The sequence below is a fragment of the Myripristis murdjan genome, chromosome 16, assembly GCF_902150065.1.
Source record: "Myripristis murdjan chromosome 16, fMyrMur1.1, whole genome shotgun sequence".
In the NCBI taxonomy this organism is placed as follows: Eukaryota; Metazoa; Chordata; class Actinopteri; order Holocentriformes; family Holocentridae; genus Myripristis; species Myripristis murdjan.
In genome coordinates, this window is record NC_043995.1 from 14,421,539 (window position 1) to 14,440,809 (window position 19,271).

At 41.4% G+C, this 19,271-nt stretch overlaps 1 protein-coding gene across 5 annotated transcripts in view; it reads right to left on the reverse strand.

Moving 5' to 3' along the window:
• snap91a (synaptosome associated protein 91a) overlaps nucleotides 1-19,271 on the reverse strand; it is a 61,373-nt gene that overhangs the window by 25,034 nt on the left and 17,068 nt on the right. For all 5 annotated transcript variants that reach the window (XM_030072425.1, XM_030072424.1, XM_030072423.1 and 2 more), the window contains exons 2-8: nucleotides 9,237-9,379; nucleotides 5,352-5,427; nucleotides 3,846-3,948; nucleotides 3,023-3,116; nucleotides 2,411-2,522; nucleotides 2,171-2,277; nucleotides 2,014-2,055 (exon numbers count right to left, since the gene is read on the reverse strand). In XM_030072425.1, coding sequence (XP_029928285.1) covers nucleotides 2,014-2,055; nucleotides 2,171-2,277; nucleotides 2,411-2,522; nucleotides 3,023-3,116; nucleotides 3,846-3,948; nucleotides 5,352-5,427; nucleotides 9,237-9,379 — 677 coding nt within the window. The remainder of the gene's footprint in view (nucleotides 1-2,013; nucleotides 2,056-2,170; nucleotides 2,278-2,410; nucleotides 2,523-3,022; nucleotides 3,117-3,845; nucleotides 3,949-5,351; nucleotides 5,428-9,236; nucleotides 9,380-19,271) is intronic.

Sequence of the window (19,271 nt, forward strand, 5' to 3'; positions counted from 1 at the left end):
GCATCATTAACTAAAGTAGAAGTAGGTGAGGCAGATGGAGGGAAAGTGGGCCCACCAAAGAAATTTCATTACTGTACGGCAGGTCATCACAAAGTAACTCCTAGAATGCGCTGTACATCTTAACTTGATTATACCAAAAAGTATAAGAGTGTCTGAGGGTGGATTTATCCTTTAATGAACACATCCCAGCAAAAGCCCTCCAATCCAATGTCCGTACAAAATGCAGGCATTTTCGCTTGACTTTGTCTCAAGCTGGTCATGCATCGCTCTTCACTGTAGCATAGCTACATGTGTGGACCTCTCCAAACCTTTGGCAAAATTCCTTGAAATGAACACATGAATTTGGCTGAACCACTCTGGAGAACTACTTACATCTCACTCACAGTTTCAAACAGTCTACCAAAATGTGTCTCATATGTTGAACCGGGTGTAACAGGATTAAAGGACTATACTGGTGATTTTGCATGTTTTGCATAATATCTATAAAATGTATATACTTCACATTTCTGCCAATCTTTTCCCAAAGCAAACAGTCCTATTTTGGAACTCTAATAACATTTTTCCTACCTTTTATTCAACTATTGTTTTCCATTCATTCCACTATGACAAGAAAATTAACTTTCAGAGACTTCAAACTTTCTTCACAGCAGTACTCCATCAGTGTAATACAGTCGTCCACATTAGTTTTCCTAAAAGCAGCAGCACTGCTGTGTTTTGATGATTTGAAATTGGGCGGTGTGAAACAGTCTCTCCACCAGAAAATAGTCCCCAGGGAAACGTTTGCATTACACAGCCAATTATCAGTTCTGTGGTTAATGAATGTTGACTTTGTTAGCAGCAGAAGCAGAACATTATAAGGTCAAAAATCAAGGGATTTTTCATTCTGTGTTGTAAATTCCTTAGTACCCTGATTTGCAAAAAGGCTTGTGTCAATGTAAAAAGGGGGTGAACTGTAGTAAACTGACCAGACATTCAAAATCACGGGTACAGTCCTTTAATAGACACCTGCACCATTAGCTCTCCAGTGATGTCTAATCAGTCAGTGCTACAGCATGCTGCCCATGCAGGTCGTCTTCACTTGCCATGTTGGAGAGGCGAGGGTTTACCTTAGCCTCAGCTATAGAGTTTCCACAAGATCAGAACTGAAATGATAAATGTGGTCTCTCATCCTGGGACTTATTGAAACGTATCACCATTTTTGATGTGACAACCTAGCAGACATACTGTAGGTCCATGACTCACAATCAGGAGCCAAGCAATCGGCTGTTATTGCAGAAAAGTTGACTTGACTCTGTAAGTGTCATGGAAACTCTACAGCGCAATTCCAGGATAACAGTCAGCTGTGCCAAGATACAGTTGTGGAGCTAAAACGATATTTAGCTCACTTAGCGGCGCAAAACAGCCGCCCAGTCAGCAGCCTTGCTCAGCATCACAGCTTATCCAATCTGCTCTTCCAATCACATCATCCCACTTCATCGGAGCGTCTGATGCCTGTCTGCTGCAGTGTGGTTCGAGTCAGTGCACTCAAAGAGAGTTCAAATGTTGGTCTTCCCTAAGCTGTTTGCTCCCCAAAGCTAGCTCTGTGCACTACGCACTACTCACACTCTCAGCCTGTATGATCAATCTGCATCTCTGGAAGTAAGAAGAGAAGGGGAGGGGGGGGGCACAGGGCCTGTCAATCACCAGAGAACCACAGCTCATTGGCTGCATGGAGGAATGGAATTACACATGGGTTTCGATGGGATATGACCCTTCTCTAAAACAATCAAAGGACATACTATAGCTGTCCATCAATGTCTGACTATTATCAGCGGGGAGCAATAATGGTGAACATAGCTGGAGAAGGAATACATGGTGGCTTTAGACAGCCGACATTCATGCAACACAGTTAGAAAAACACAACACAGACATGCTCTGTTAGTATGTAGCCTACAACTACTCCACAGATTCAATAATTGGCTCACTGAAAACAAACAAGAGTAGAGAAAAACCTTCACAAACAGTAGGTCTTACCTGAGTAAGCTCCGGTATATCATTTTTGTCTATTCCCACTTGCTGTAATTGAAGACAAATACATATCAGTCGCATTCCAAAAGGAACTCAAAGCATTAGTTACAAACATTAGAGGAGTTTGTGGCTTATCAGTGATCAGACATGCACCAGGAGTTACCTCTGCAATTTTGAAGAACTCAGAAACTCGGGTCATTCGTGTGAGGAACCTCTTGTAGATCTCCAGCCCGTCTTTGCACTGGCTTCTCTTCATCTGAAAAAATTTCTCTGGAAAACAGAGGTGGTTGAACGTAATTTAACATCAAAATAAAGGTATGGACTTCATTTTTACATTATGTGCATACTAAGAAACAAAGCCTTTCATGAATGCTGCAATAGAGCGAACAGAGTGATTCCTTACCTAGCAGGTTGATAATGCCGTCATTGTAGCAGGCGTATAGCTTGATCAGGTCTTTGAAGAGCAGGAGGAAGCAGGCATTGATCACCCCATTGTTTAGTTCCTGTGGATGAACCTATGGAAAGAAATAAGCAAATCTTGTTGGCTAGAAGTTGACGTGGAGGTTGCTGGGTTTTTGCTTAATCCATGTTTTTTTTTTCATCATCTTAATGATACTCGCTTCAGTGCAGTTTTACAAAATGCACCTTTAACAGATAAAATGTCCAAATATAATAAAACTGTATGAGCGGTAAATGTTGTGACTGGCTGATAATAATTTTTTTTTTTTTTAAAGTTGATCTTGGCCTGATATATTGGTGAACAGAATTGATTAAATGAATTTAGAAAAAAGAAAAAAAAAATCACATTAATAAAATTTGCACCATAAATATGCATTTTGTTTATATGATGTAGATTACATTTCATGATCTTCAGCTCTTTGAGAAAACTTCCACATTGGGTAGGCTTATGATTGTAATATCATCATTCATATCTCCATATGCCTATTGTTTATTCCACAGCAGATTCAATTGTGTTACAAAGTGATTTTGTTTCCCATTAGTGCGCATCACTCACATCAAACTCCAGCAATGCGTCTATCTGACTCTGCAGGGTTGGCATCCCTTTCAACAGCTTCTCTACGGACATTGTCCTCATCACGCCCTCAGCTCTGAGATGAAGACAGAGTGATAGAGATAGAGAGTGAGAGGGGGTTGGGAGAAGAAAATGAAATGGCATTATTCAGTCCCCTGAAACAATTTAAGCACAGCATATTCCATCCCTCTAAACATCCTCTTTAATTGAGAAGAGTCATGGTCTAGTAACAGCTGTAGTGAATCCAGCAGCTCCCACTAAAGCGACTGATACATAAAGAGACAGAAATATATAAGGTCTGTACATTTACACTCCTGCCTGCACATAAAGATGTGTCTGCACATCTGTATCTACCGGTTAGATATAGATGTGTCAGACACTTGTCTATAAACCTATCTGCTCTCTATCCTGCATTCCCCGTTTATATTTTTCATTGCCAGCCCAGCCTGTGTGACCAGAGGGACCTTGTGTCTGCCAGCTGAATAGAGCTGTCCACAGTCTAAGCCTGAATAATAGCCCAATCTGTATTCATTTCTATGCTCAGTACAGGCAGCACAGGCGTGGACGCTGCCCAATAACACTGGGCTGGAAGTAGCTGAGTCCATCCCAAACAGTGACAGGAGCCCTGAGGGATGCATGTTACTCTGAAGGCTGGCTGGGTAGGGCAAGTCAGAGGGCGCACATACTGAATTGTGTTGTTGTAGTGCAATTGAACTAACAAGCAGTTTAAAAAAAAAAAATCAAATTGAGTGGCCGAGATGGCAAAGCAGCAAGGTGGGGAATTTATAGAAATGAGAAAGGGTACCCTTTCTTGACTCGGCCAAAGTCAAAAGCCATCTGTCTGTAGGCAAAGGCCTTCTCGTTGAGATAGCGGCTGTAGCGTCTGATGAATGTGGACATGTCGTAGCCTGAGGAGGACACACACACACACACACACACACACGTACACATGCAAGTACACACACACATGCATTCCAATGTCAAACTAATGTAGGGTATCCTTATGTCCTTAAAAGGTCTGCAAAAGTCCTGAATCATCTAAACTAAAAGTGCTTACACAGTATTAAATACAGTTTGGTAATGCCATTGTGTTTTTTTCAGTGACAGGTTTGTTTGTGCTACATGATCACAATAAAGAACGGGGTCAGGGTTAGTTAGGGTTAGGGTTAGTATCATTTGTCTTTTCTTGCTCAAAGATAGTGTCAGAACTTTCATTGGTGTTATTCAACCAGAAATAGGCTGGTTTTACCTGCTTTGCTTTTTAATAATTGTTGTTAAAGTTGTCTGAATTTCAATTAAAGGTAGCACTGAATTTATCTTAAAAATCTTAAATTTGGCTTTCTAAAAACTGCAAATACCCTACAATGTCATTCTCACTGCCAAAATGTCCATGACAAAAGGCTGTGAAACCAGTTTTTATCACCATGGGAGACCTTGATAATTGCGGGGGGAGGGAGGGGGGATTAGACTGAAGGGATGGAGGGATGGTAAGGCTGGTTGGAAATTTTGGTGATCTAGGAACTTAAGCTTATTCTGCTGTTGTACTTATTATAACTCTGGAAAGAAGATCAGCTTAAATGCCTAAAATATCAATTTAAATAGAGATAGTGAAGGAGGAATACAGAAGAAAAGAGGTGAGAGCAAACATGGAGAAACTTGACAGGGAGAGATATGAGCTCAACTGCATTATCTTATGTATTAAAGCCGGATTATGTTTCTGCGTAAGCGGAGCGTACGGGGGTTGTGCAACCGCCGCAGAGCCTTGCCACGCACCTCCGAAAAATTGTAACTACGCAGACCCCACATAGCAGGCCCCCCACTGACAACAAGAGCTATGATTGGTCCGCTGAACTATATCATTTCCGGCATTTCACCCCTCCGGAGTCACGTCCTATTGTGCCGGCAGCGTCATTTTTAAAAGAACTGCTGTTGTGATCGCATCTCGACTCGTCGGTTGATTTCAAATTGTTTGGAAAGTTTGGATCATGCTGGATCTGGATCTACTGCTTTTCCTTTTAAAAATGGTGCTGCCAGCACAACAACAGGAAGAGCAGCGACCATACGCCACAGCGTCTAAGTAGGTCTGCAGAAAAAAAAACGCACCCCATAGCGTTGTGGCGGAGAATTGCTTAGCGTTTAACGCAGAGGTATGTTGGGCACACACGCCCTGCGTGAGAACTGCATGCGCGTTGCGTCGAGTCTCCGCAGAACCATAATCCGGCCTTTAAGCAACAAAGAAAATGGGACAGGAACTGAAGGCGAAAATGGTGGGCTGGGATGCTGGAGGTGGAGGAAGGAAAACATCACCCACCATGGGAGCCAGTTTTGTCCAGGAAGTTACTGAGGTTGAATAAGGTGTTTCTGGAGGCCAGGAACTGGATGAATCTCTGCAGGAAAGGAAAATCACACAGGGTCGGCTAATTTACTGTGTCAAAAATAAGAGAAAATATCTATGAATTCAGCTAATTCAAAAACAGCTTGCTTGTGCTGTTAGCACTAAAGCCCATGGGCACCGTTAGCTGCAAGACAGCTTGCAAGCATGCAGCTGCTTGTACATGGCAGAAAAAAAAAACAATACCAGATTCAAAATATTCTACGGTCCATTTAAGAAACATAAAAGCCTTTTCAGTGTAGTTACATTAGCAGTATGGTACATTTTGACAAAAGAGGGCTTAAGCTTAATTAATTAATTGAAATTAAACTTACTGATTGTTTTCAAATCTTTTCAAATAAAATAATTAATTTCACTCAACATCTCCAAATGCTTTCACTGAACATACATAAATATACATACAGACACACAAAAAATTCTATCTATTGTAGGAAACCGTAAGAGAACTGATTGGAAAATAGCACACACAAACACATACATAAGTCTGTGCAAGTGTGTGTTCAGTAGTCTTTTTTAGCAGTCATCGCTTATGAACTTAGTAAAATCATTTTCAAACAAATGGATGGATCTTAGATGTAAGAAAGACTGCTTATTTGATGATCACCATTTCTTTCTAAAAACCAACATAATGATGTGTAGCAGAAAGCACAGTTGAAAAGAAAAAGTGTGATAATAGCAATAGTCTTTGCGCTCAGCATTAAAGGAGCAAAGCAGCAGCCTTAGAGAGTGGGCGGGGTGTGAATACAAATCAGACGCATGGAAAGCACCAGGCACTAAAGCATAATAAAGACAAATAGAATTTTCCTGCATGGGGTTTTATACAGCACAGCCCAGCAAGAAAAATCTCTCTGCAAACACTTTCTAACACACAGGGACATAAAAACTCACAAACTCACTGATGCTTACTCAGTGGCTCCATTTTCACAAGACAGAGCCCAATTAGGTGAGGGGAGGATACGAATGAGAAATCCTCCCCAGGGAAATGGAGAGCTCGTACACATTACCTCACCTCCTCCCAGTTTCTCACCCTCACTCTCTATCTCTCTCTTTCCCTCTCTCAAGTCAAGTCAATACTCCATCACCATTAGGGACAAATTCAAAAGCCAAGTCAGTCTCCACACACCTGCTTCTCCACAAATAAATCTCCAGAGAAGCAGAAGTAGGGGCTGTAGATTTACCAGCTAGCTGTGTCCATATATATTAATGCCATTAATGGTTGAATGTCTGATAGTCCACTAATAACATTTTCGTCCCGTCTCATTTCATGAACGAAAACCAAACATACACATCGTCATAGTTGTCATTATCTATGATCTACACTACTCACAAAAAGTTAGGGATATTTGGCTTTCGGGTGAAATTTACGGAAAATATAAAAAGTTCACGCTACAGTGATATTATATCATGAAAGTAGGGCATTTAAGTAGAAGCATGCACTGGTGATTTCCTCATCTCAAACAATTTCTTGAAACAAAAGCCAACAACAGTGGTGGATATACCACAACAAAAAATGTCAATGTCTCAATAACTTGTCCTGTGCCCTTGAGCATCAATTACAGCTTGACAACGACGTCTCATGCTGTTCACAAGTCGAGTTATTGTCTGCTGAGGCATGGCATCCCACTCTTCTTGAAGGGCGGCCCTCAGGTCATTGAGGTTCCGGGGTACAGAGTTACGAGCCTCTACACGGCGACTCAGCTGATCCCATAGGTTTTCTATGGGATTCAGGTCTGGAGAAAGTGGAGGCCACTCCATTTGAGGTACCCCAGTCTCCAGCAGCCGTTCCCTAATGATGCGACCTCGATGAGCTGGAGCATTGTTGTCCATGAAGATGAAATTAGGCCTTTGTTGTTCATGCAGGGGCACAATGACTGGATTAATGATGTTATTCAGGTAGCATGGGCTTGTCACAAAGTGTAGGGCAGTTCTGTGCTGACTAGACACACCTGCCCACACAGTAACACCACCACCACCAAAGGCTCGTCTGGTGACAACAGTGGCTGATGCATAGCGCTCTCCTTGACGTCTCCAACATCGTTGGTGGCCATCATTTCTGCTCAACATGAATCGGCTTTCATCAGAGTACAGCACTGAGGCCCACTGGTCCCTCGTCCAGCGTAAATGCTCCCTGGCCCATGCAAGACGATGACACCTGTGCCTGGTGGTGTGGTCAGGTACCCTTGCAGGTCATCTAGCACGCAGACCATGCTGATGTAAACGGTTTCGAATGGTCTGATGTGACACTTGGGTGCCTCTCACCTCCCTTAAATGTGCCTGGAGTTGAGTGGCATTCATCATCCGGTTCCGCAGGGCACTGTTCACAATGAAGCGGTCATCAGTGTGGGATGTGGCCAAAGGACGTCCACTTCTATGCCTTTCTGTGACTCTTCCAGTCTTTCTGTATCTCTGTTGCAACCTGCTGATGACACTCTGTGACACTCTAAGCTCAGTGGCCACTTCCATCTGAGGACATCCTGTTTGAAGCCTCGCAATGGCGAGGTGCTGCTGATCAATTGTTAGGTGTCGTCTTGGTCTCATGATGTCAAAATGTGAACAGCATGATGAGGCAGACTGTTTAAATACCAATTCTAATTGAACCAGGAAATTTATTGGTCGATTCATGGATCAAACACCTGATGTGAATTTTGCCGTTAAACTCCTTGTTAGAGAACAGCAACTTGTGCAAAAAGTACTGAAACATTGAACAGTTGGGCATGTGCATTCAAAAGTTTACAGAAGGTCACATTAAGTTCACCTGTAAAAGTTATAATGCATTTTAGGTTCATCCTGAAATTTCACCCGAAAGCCGAATATCCCAACTTTTTGTGAGTAGTGTATATTTAGTTTATCTCGTCTCGTCTTCATCATTGAAAAGAAGTCCATAAAACAGTTTCAACCAGTCTATTAAATGAATGGTTGCGCGGCCATGCGTATCCTGTGGTCTGTAGAGGTGTTAAAAAACTGGTACTCACTAGGGGGTAGGAACGTGTTTTTGATTAGAAAAAAATGCTGCACATTTGCATTCTTTGTGCATGCACGCGTGTATATGTGTGTGTGTCAGTGCCACAGTATCATATGGTTGCCCATGGCAACATCAGTACACACATTGCCTACCCTTTCCCCTGCTTCGTATATCTCTCTATTCAGATCTCTCCAGCACTCTTTGGTTCCCTGCCAGAGTGAGATCACTGCTCATCTCTCTACATTTGATTCCTGCTGTCTCTCTCTGTGTCTGCTGTTTTTCGTTCTCCACCCACTTCTATACCTCTCATTTTCCCCTTCTCAACATTATTCTCTTTTTTTCTCTCAGGCATTTCTGTTTCAATCTCTCTCTCTCTCTCTCTCTCTCTCTCTCTCTCTCTCTCTCTCTCCCTCTCCCACCTTTGTGTCTAATCTTTTCCTTAGCTGGTTCTTGTACCAGTGTGGTCAATTTGCAGGGTGGTAAAGGAATATCTGCTAAGTTACCCTGCATGACCTTCCAGAGATTTCACCTATTCCCAGCTGCCTTTAGGACATAATGTGGAACAGGAGGTCAGGACCTGCAAACGGAGGGTTAACAAACTAAAGGAAGCTTATTAGCAGTCACATTGCTAATTACATGGCTGATATCGAGCCAAAATGTCTATCTGTCTATGAAGAAGCTGCCTTGCTAGAGGTCATCTTGAACATAGTTATTGAAAAAAATACAGTGTTACTTATTCACTTTCCCCATCTAATCTTTCCAAGCCTCTCTACTGATCTGAACTGGCAAGATCCTGGTTACAAGCCAGCTTCTCTGAGTCATTGGCAGTATGTTGACCTCACCTCGTTGCCATGCACCATGAGGTGGTGTGTGGTGACCAGGGCTTTGAAGACCACCACCCAGCTAGCATTGCCAGCCCTCTCAAACAGCGTGTCAGCCATCTGTGGGACGTTCACGTTAGACTCCTGGGTGGCCTGGATCAGATCTGAGGAGCACAGAGGACAAATGGGAGGTTAGATGATGTAAGCATCTTAGCAAACAGTAGCCCTTTGAAAATCAAACAAAACAAGAGACCATTCCAGGAGTGGTAGAAAAAGACAGACGATTACATCTTTAATACAAAAGCCTGCTGGATTAGAGGCCATATGATAATTCTGGATTTGGCTTCCCATGCTTCTCATTCTCATGAAGCAGAAATAAATACTACGAACAAAAATATTCCTGCATGGCAAAGATCATCCACCCCAACAAGTAATTTAGTCTAGTATTAAATCTTAAAATCTTATTATTCTCAAAACAAACAAGAAAATCTGCCAGTGCCACTGAAGTCAAATATTTGCCCTTGCATTCAGTGCAAATCGACTTCAAAAATTTTGCTAAAGCTAACAAAGCACTCTGTCCATTTCCATGTTTCCGTGTGAATTCCTCTTTGTTAAAATGAATATGCCTACATAATCCATGCCAGCCTTATCTTTGCAAGCAGGACAAGCTATTTCTAAATACCAAATGGTTTCCGGTCACTGACATGTACAAAGATTATGAAATGTATTTAGCTGCAACCTTGGGTGCTTCACACTCTGCGACCATTGCCTGGTCTGAGTCACACTGCCTGACTCTTTGTCCGTTTTTGCAGATAGTCACCGTTAGCACAAGCAGAGGGAGAGTGGAATATTCCACAACACACAAACGAGAAAAGATAAAAACTAAACAGAAACAAGAGACCATCAGTCACACCAACAGATGGTGTAACAGGAACACACACATTTTTTGGTCAACTTCCCTGTTAATTGATTGCTAAGTGATGAGAGCACCAAAATAGTCCATAGTACCCAGTGGATTGTTGGCTCCATGCGAACACTTGAGCATACATTAATGTTGAGATAGCGACAAGCATTATCCAAAGCAGGAAAGATGCTTTTTGTGAAACAATGATGTAGTCAGAACCATTTCAAGCGAGCAACCACCTATTCAAATGCTGGACAATGATTTTTAGCTGTACAATGTCTCATTACCGACCAGCTATACCTCCTATGGTAACAGGGAATTAAAATAGTCTCATAGTTCAAACCATTAGACCTACACAAACCTTCCAGACAAAGCTACACATTTAAAATTACTCACCATTTGAGCTGCTAATTTCTCATGTCATTCTCACATAAAGCCAGTGGCCGTGTATGCTAATGGATTAGCCTGGAGCATACTACTCAACATAGTGTATGCTAAAGTATTAGCATACAATCACAGAACATGGTGCACACAAGGTATGCTATGCTTGGATTAATTCTTATGTTCCCCAGGTCCTATGTTCACCAGATTTATATGGCACATAATGGGAATGTGAAAAAGGGTCTTATGTTCTCAAAGTCCTATGTTCCCAGAGTCCTATGTTCCCAAAGTCCTATGTTCCCAGGGTCCTATGTGCCCAGGGCTCTATGTTCTCAAAGTCCTATGTTCCCAAGGTCCTATGTGCCCAGGGCTCTATGTTCCCAGAGTCCTATGTTCCCAAAGTCCTATGTTCCCAGGGTCCTATGTTCCCAAAGTCCTATGTTCCCATGGTCTTATGTGCCCAGGGCCCTATGTTCCCAAAGTCCTATGTCCCCAAGGTCTTCTCTTCCTAGGGTCCTATGTTCCCAAGGTCCAATGTTCCCAAGGTCCAATGTTCCCCAGCTCTATATAGCATATAATGGGAACCTGAAAAATATGCTTCCCAGCTCTGTATTTAGAGGATCAGGGTACTAGAAAAAGGATTTGGGTTAATGTGTATTAACACAATATTGAACTGGGGAACACAGGACGCTGGAAACATAGGGCCCTTTTTCATATTCCGATTATGTGCCATATAAATCTCATATGTTCCCTTGATGTAAGATCCATACCTTTACAGAGACACACATGACATCAATCTTATCATGAGGCATGCAGAGATAGTTTTGAGGAGACTAGGGAAGGAAGCAAGACGCATAGAGAATGTAGAAGTGAGGGTAATAAGAGTCCTTACTTAGAAATATAGGATGTCCAAAGTTGCATTTGCGTCACAAGGACAGGGCGGCACAGAAAACCTACAGATTCCCATAGTGTGCCTTAAAAGGGAATTATGTTTCAGAAGACACCTGTCATACTGGAGCAGGTTTGATACATTTTTTCCATTTTACCTTTTTCTCTAAAATAAAAAAGATATATTTTGTGTTTGGGAACAATTACTGTATCTATCTACCCAGTTTTCTCAAGCTTCAATTCAAGCATCCATGCTCTTTAAACTTCTATTGTCTCCAGCATCATACCATACCAAAACAGCCTGATTGGCTTTGATTGACTGTTTTGTTTACATGACTTTGCCTTTTCTGAGATACTTTGTTTTGGTGAATGAATGCTTCATTTTATGAACTGAACATTTTGAAATGATAGGCTTTTGATTATATGGGCTGAAGCCCTGTGTGAAAAGGACTTTGATTTAACAGACTTAAGAATAACCAGAACTGATGGACTGGCCATGTGTTGTTTTTTTCTTGTTTTTCTTGTTCCATTGTTTTTTCTTTGGCTGTTTTACAGATTAAATGGCCCTTGTTTTCTTCTTATTGTTGCTGTTGTACTGGAAGGTTATTTTCAGCTATCCAGGAATGAGAATAAATTGCATTTTCTCATCATTAAAGTAAATTTCCGCCACAGAAATGACCCTCAGATTAATGATTAATACTGTGGCTAATGCTGTTCATGTCGCATGCCATGTTCATGCTAATGACAAATTTATCAATGTTTTGTAATGCTAATAAAAGGTCTGTTTTGAAAAAGAGAGTATGCTTGGCAGCAGCTTGACCAGAAACACCATTTCAGATCTTATTTACTGAGCACATACTGTCAGATCATACATTTTTGTCAACATAACAGAGGTATGGACATTATTCTGTTCAGAAGCATCTGTCATATAACACCGTCGCCTGTAAGACAGAAACCTATTTACGTCGAAGATAGGAGCACTATCCTCAATTCTGCTATACCATATGTGGGAACATATTTCAATGAGCATATTAGGAATGACACAAAGTAGGAGTGTGTGTGGAAAGATGGATGGAGACAGACATAAAGCACGACTGGCAGTGTTTTAAAGGCTTTGATTTAGCAGAGCAGGTCATCCAGGGAGGGAGTTTTGGAATTCATTAACAGTGTCATATATCCATAGAGAGAGAGAGAGAGAGAGAGAGAGAGAGAGAGAGAGAGAGACCGCCAAGTGACTGCTCCTGAATTTTCCTCTGTTTTATAATAGACTGCAATTACTACTGCACCTCACGCTTTGAACAATCTGCCACTTTTATAATGATTTATTATGATATATTATCTCCAGTCAGTGGAGAGTTTAGTTGTATTTTTTGAAGTATAGTCGGTAACTTAAGTCGGTGGTTCCCAAAGTGGGTCCAAGGACTTCCAAGGATTCTTGAGAAGGTTAAGGAAGCAGTCATCAGCAAAATGAGGAATAGTTTAATTGAATTATTTTTATGCTCTATAGACATTAAAGTCAGTGCCAGGATGTAATGACCATTTGGATCCTAAGTTTCCATCTCCAAATCGAGCATGTAAATCATAGTTAAGAAACCAAAACCCTTTTAGATTGTGTTCCTTGAGATACAATTTAGCCAGTGAGGACTTGGAATACCTAACAGAGATTTATTGGGGGACACTGACATGAAAACATTTGGGAACCCATGGTTTAATACACCTTTGCAAATTCTACATATAAAATTTATTCCTGGATACAAAGCATTTTAGACAATATTGTAGTTGTGTTTTTATTGTATGTTGTGTTGTATGTGTCAAGTTCTTCTGCATTCCATTGAGGACAACATGTATATATATATATTTTAGCAATTTGTCATGCTATTCTCTGGGGTGAAACATAAATTTGTTTTTTGTTTGTTTGTTTATTGTGCATATTCCCATATCTCAAATTAAATCAAATCAAATCAAACAGCCCGCAGTGAGTGCTCTGGGAAAAGTAGATGGTTGAATAATCGTGGAAGAGATGGATTCAACATCACAGTTCATTGGTAGTCACGTTTGAAGTGTGCTCGCTCTTTTGTTTCCTCTATCATGTTTTCATCATGCGGTAATGATTGTTGTGGATGCCCCTTTCAGTAGCGAGGCAAGAGCAGTTTATACATACCACATGCGCGCACACACACACACACACACACACACACACACACACACGCACACACACACACAGTGAGAAGGATAATATCTGCAGGGCTGATGAGTCAGCGGCCTGCATCCTCCTACGCTTTTCATCCAAGCTCTCCCGATTCCTCTCTCTCTCCCTCTCTCTCTCTCTCCCTCTCTCTCCCTCCTCTCTCTCCCACTACGAGCACAAGCGCCTTTTGCCAGACTGTGAGACACAAATGCAGAGCCACTCCACATCTAATGTCTACACATTCCCAAATGAGAGCACAGTGACTAAACAAATACAGCATCATACAGTGAAGAGCCGCAAGTTTTGTTGTTGTTGTTGTTTGCCTCCATCTTTGCTGCTAACCAGTAATTGCTCAGTGTGCACCAAAATAAAAATTTGAGTCCGAAACCGAAAAAAAAATTAAACACTTGGCCGAAAACCGAAAACGGTTGTTCAGTTTTTCATTTATTTTGCCAATTTTTTTTACTATTGCATAAATTAATGTATATATATATATATATATTTATATATATATATATATGAAGCATACTGGTGGGGCTGACATCCGAGCTCCAGATATCTATAGTGAAGCTGAGGGCCGCAATATCCGTAGCCAAGAGCTCGTGGGCGAGCCCTATTTCTGTGTTTACAGTTCAGGTAAACACACGTCAGAGAAATAACGTCTGCTTGGTATTGTGTAACGGGGCTCGATGTGCTCCAAGAGCCTCTGAAACCCGATGTCCTCAACCACTGAAAACGGCTGATTATCCAAAGCTATGAATTCCATGATTTTCTTTATAATGCCGTTAGCTTTGGCGCTGTCTTTGATAAACTTTTTGTTCCTTTCAAATATCTCGGCCACAGAGGTAGCTCGAGTGAATGTGCTGGGACAAAGTGCTTTCCTTTTTGCTGCTTAAGCCGTCTCTCTCTCTCGAACTCAGCGTGTTGTTCAGGGTGTTTCGATTTTAAATGATGAATCAAGCCTGAAGTGCTGAAACTCTTAGTAGACGAACCCCTCTAGATACTTCAGCAGAACACGCTCCGCAAATGTCCCTTCTTCTGTCATTCTCCGTCACTCTGAAATACTGCCACACCGCTGACATCTTGACTGTTGTCACTGCCACTCACTGATTGCGTTATCAAAACACGCCGCTATTTTCGGCCTTGCTTTTCACTTGTTCCACCGAAAACTGAAAGTGTTTTTCTTTTTGTTATTTTCGGCCGAAATTTTTCGGTTACCGAAATTTCGGTGCATCCCTAGTAATTGCTATGGTGTTTTTGCACCGCACTTCCCAGAGATCACCTTTTCCTTCTACAGCCATGGTGACTACTGATGTCCATAAGTAATGCCCCAGTTATTCTTTACTTTATTCTAAACAAACTGGAAAACTGGAAAAACTGGAAAAACACATCACTACTTCATGTATACCCAAGGATTGTTCCCGGGAATAAAACCACCAGACAGTGGGGACCAGATGCATAAATGATGCATACGCACAAAAACATGCATACGCTGTTTTGTACAACTTCACACCATGCGTGCACCATGTGTTTGCGGCTGCAGGCTGATGGGAAAGTGGTAAAAATAATATGGAAGAGGAAACTTCTGTGACATTATTATTAAGTGTCCTTAATATCTAATTTCACTGTGCATGTCTGACTTTGTACAACCCTGTTTGTCTATTTCATATTGTAAGTGAAAATGTCTGCTGCAGTGTCACAGAAATTACAGATGTGATTGGCAGATGTGTGATGAGTTAATAGTCATGTGAAAAAGCGATAGACAGTTACAAAACAGACAATTAGAGAGACGGGGGGGCAAAAAGTGAGAATCTCAGTTCTTCTTTGGAAAAGTTCAACAGGAACTCCTGACTCACTGTCTTCCCTTTGCCTTCCTTCTCAATTATTCATACTGTGTGTGTGTGTGTGTGTGTGTGTGTGTGTGTGTGAGAAAGACAGAGAGTAACAGAGAGTGTGTGTGTACAGCTCAGCTTTGTGTGAGGCCTCCAAAGAGTGCAGGGCACCTCCACACTCACCTTGACGCACAATTACTCAAAACTGCGCACATTCCACAATGGATCACATACATTTTTTACTGTCTTTACCTGGCTAACTGAAACATACATATTTATCACGATCATTTTCTCTTCTTGTGTACTTGCTCAAATTTCAGGAGCATGAACGAGGACACTCCCTAATGCCCGTGCTGACAAGTCATCTATTCAAACTTATTTCTGATGATACTGACGGAAAATTCAGCAACTTGTTCCTGATACAGTTTCACAGACAGGGGCGTGTGGTCCATTAAGGGCGCTGGGGCACCGCCCCTCTTGCAATTCCAACCGTAAAATGCATAATTTAATTAAAAATCATTTTTGTTGTTGTTGTGTTGTATGTGTGTGTACATTTCTGTTGTTACTCTCAGATAAATCATATGTAATCACAGAAACATCTAATAACTAATACAAAAGCGCTGCCGACAATCTTTCTGTGTGCCGAAGGGCGTACTTCTCTCCGACCGACGGTGTGTGTATGGAATACGTTGGCTTTTCTGGTAGCCCCCGATTGGCTGACACCATACGCCGAAAATAACTGGATATTTCGGGCGGTGAATTTTACGCCCAGGAAATGTTGCCACATTGGGCGATTTTCTGCTTAATTCGGTGGTGTTACAGTGGATTGTGTCAATAAACATGAGCTTGGGTGGGTTGAAAAAATGTTGGCCTAGTTCAGGTTACAGACGTTTTAATAAGGCTATTATTATTTCAATGTTTGGTCATATTCTTTTCCGGTAATAATTCAAGTTTTTTAATCAACCTGGCAACCCTGCTCAAGTGTGCCGTCTGCCTTCTAGCTGGTCAGAAGGATAGCAACAATGGCTAACGTTAAAATAGATGTACACTTTGCTGAAAACAGTATTGATTCACTACTCAAAAATCCATTTAGCCGGTGGACATTATCGGAAAAGCTCACAGTGAAAAATCTTGGACCAGACCAGCCGAAGGACCTGAATATCCAGCAGCCTTCTGGACGTGATCGAGGGAAATTCTACATTCAGAGTTTTGCTAGCGAGCGGTATCATCGCAAACCGTGGCTTTCTGGTTGTACCGAAAGGCATGCTCTTTTTTGCTTCCCATACCTCCTGTTTTGGACGTCCACATCTGACAAAACGTGGACAGAAATGGGAGTGACAGATTTGAAGCATCTTTCAGAAAAATGTAAAAAAAAAAAAAAAAAAAACCATGAAGAAAGCAAGTATCATATTGATAATGCAATGAAACTGGCTATGTTTGGAAAAGCAAATATTGCTAGCCAGATTAGCGACAGCTATCGGGTTGGTATAGCTAAGCACCATGAAGAGGTCGGAAGGAACCGAGCCGTTCTTTCAAGGATTAGGGTTAGGGTTGACTCAAATTTTGTGGTGCATATGAACTTGCATTACTTGGCCACGATGAGACCTATTACACGGCGAACCCTGGGATTTTTAACGGACTAGTGGATTTTGTAGCTGAATTGGACAGTATGTTGAAACACCATTTGGAAACGGCCACGGTGTTTAAAGGTACGTCCAATACAATACAGCATTTATCCCCTGAAAGCAGGCAAAGGGTACACGGATCTTTGTTTGTGATACTGTGATAATAATCGTAAAGTGAAAGCAGCAGGCCAAATATATCTTTTTTTTTTTTTTGTAAGTTATAGAAACCACTAGCCTAGCCGTTAGCCACAAGCAGCTGGCTTTCTGCTACCTTTACGGTGAATGAGAGGTGCCAGAATACGCGGAGGCTCAGAGAAACCTTGGTCCATAGCCCCACCTAGTGGAAAAGTCACGCGCCACTGTTCACAGATTTTAGTTAATTTTCTAGAAACAAGCGTTGATCTATGTTGATACAATGCAGAAAATGGCAGCTCTCTCCACTTGTATTAAGAAAATGACATCCCTCATGAAGATCCTTGAAAGAAATTCATTTGCATTGGAAAACTGAGGTGACATTATCTCACCCAACTGGTATATTTATTTTTAATGGCTAAAGAGATATAAGATTTTAAGACTCAGTATTTGATGAAATGGCTACATAAGATGCATGTTTTTCCCAGAGTGACTAATCTAGTTGACAAGCAGATTGACTGTTTGATTTAATGACTAAATTTTAAAATTTGATTGATTAATTGATTGAATTATGTTCAGGCCGAATTACTGATTTACTGACTGATTTCTTAATTGTTCACAGTGAATAAAATGTAAGCCTAATATCACATCGGTCTGCCAAGAGATTCCTGATGAATTTGAGAAACAGTAAAGCAAAATGTCACCAAGGAAGGAACACCAAGAAATCATACAGCATCACCAAAAGAGCAATGTAATAAACAACCCACAACAATCTCCTACTACAAAATTCAACTTTCACTGCACAAATCTAGCTTTCCTAGTGTAATGCATATCAAAATATTTATGTAAGTGAGCTACACTTTGAGTACACAGAGGGTCTTTAACCCCATGATGTATTTTTAGCACCCTAAAGGAATTCACCGACGCTTTGGGAGATTGTGTCTATCGGTCAGCTGGCTGCTAAATGAAGGGAATATAGAAATCCACGTGTGCCTGACAGATCATTCAAACTGTTGCTCCATGCCAACACTTTAGCATACAAAATGTTGCCTGATACTATGGAGCTATCCAAAGTAAGAGAACTTTCCCTTTTAGTTATAAATAGTAGTGGTGTCAAGAGATTAAAAAAATTGAGAGATTAATTAATTATGATCTGTAATTAATTGATCTAATTAATCTCTTTTTTAATCTCACCTAAAATTGCTGAGAAAAGCCCTCAACTTGAGGTATTTCCCTTTAAATTCATTACATTATTGTAGCAGATCAGTCCGATGCGGGTCGGGGGGACGACCCCTCTTTTTCAAGACCCTTTTTTGGAGAAAAAAAAAAAAATATATATGGACAAAATCTTGTTTGAATAAAAAAGCCACCGGTCGGCATCAGGCGAGCCGGCCGCGGCACCGGGTCTGGTCTGCCGGATCTGACAGGTGAGCGGCGCACACATAGCCTACTGCCATATCAATTTTTGTTCATACGCGGCTGCAATGACTGCGCAATGCGGCCATTCTCCGGTAATCGCGGCATCAGGCGAGCCTACCTACTGGTTTACATATGCACAATACATGTGTATTTGCTTAGACCCCCAATATTAGACGAGGGCGTTTTTTCAGGGCATTTTCAATGGAAAAAATATCGTCTTATATTCGGATGAATACGGTAATGTATTAACTTCGATCACGCAATCTTTTCTTCCACCTCCTCTCCTCTCCTCTCCTCCACAGTCGGACACACACACGAGTCGCGACACCCCCTCCTCAACATGCTGCCTGTTTACAAGGGACTCGGACTGTTGGGGCGGGTGTTAATCAAAACAAACCAATCATGTCTTGACCTCTTCACAGGTTGCTGGCCTCTGATTGGCCTGGCCTGTCTCTCTGACTTAAAACACACAATGACAGCCAACCAATGTCCACTTCAGGGTGTGACTGACCATTGTTTTCCACCCCCAGCACAGGAAGCCCAACGCCTACAAACCGATTTTATAAAAAGTAAAGTTTGAGATTAATAATTAGATTAACTCGATTAAAAAACATAATGCGCTAAATATGACTGTAATTAATTAATCTCAATTAACGCGATAATTTGACACCACTAATAAATAGTTGT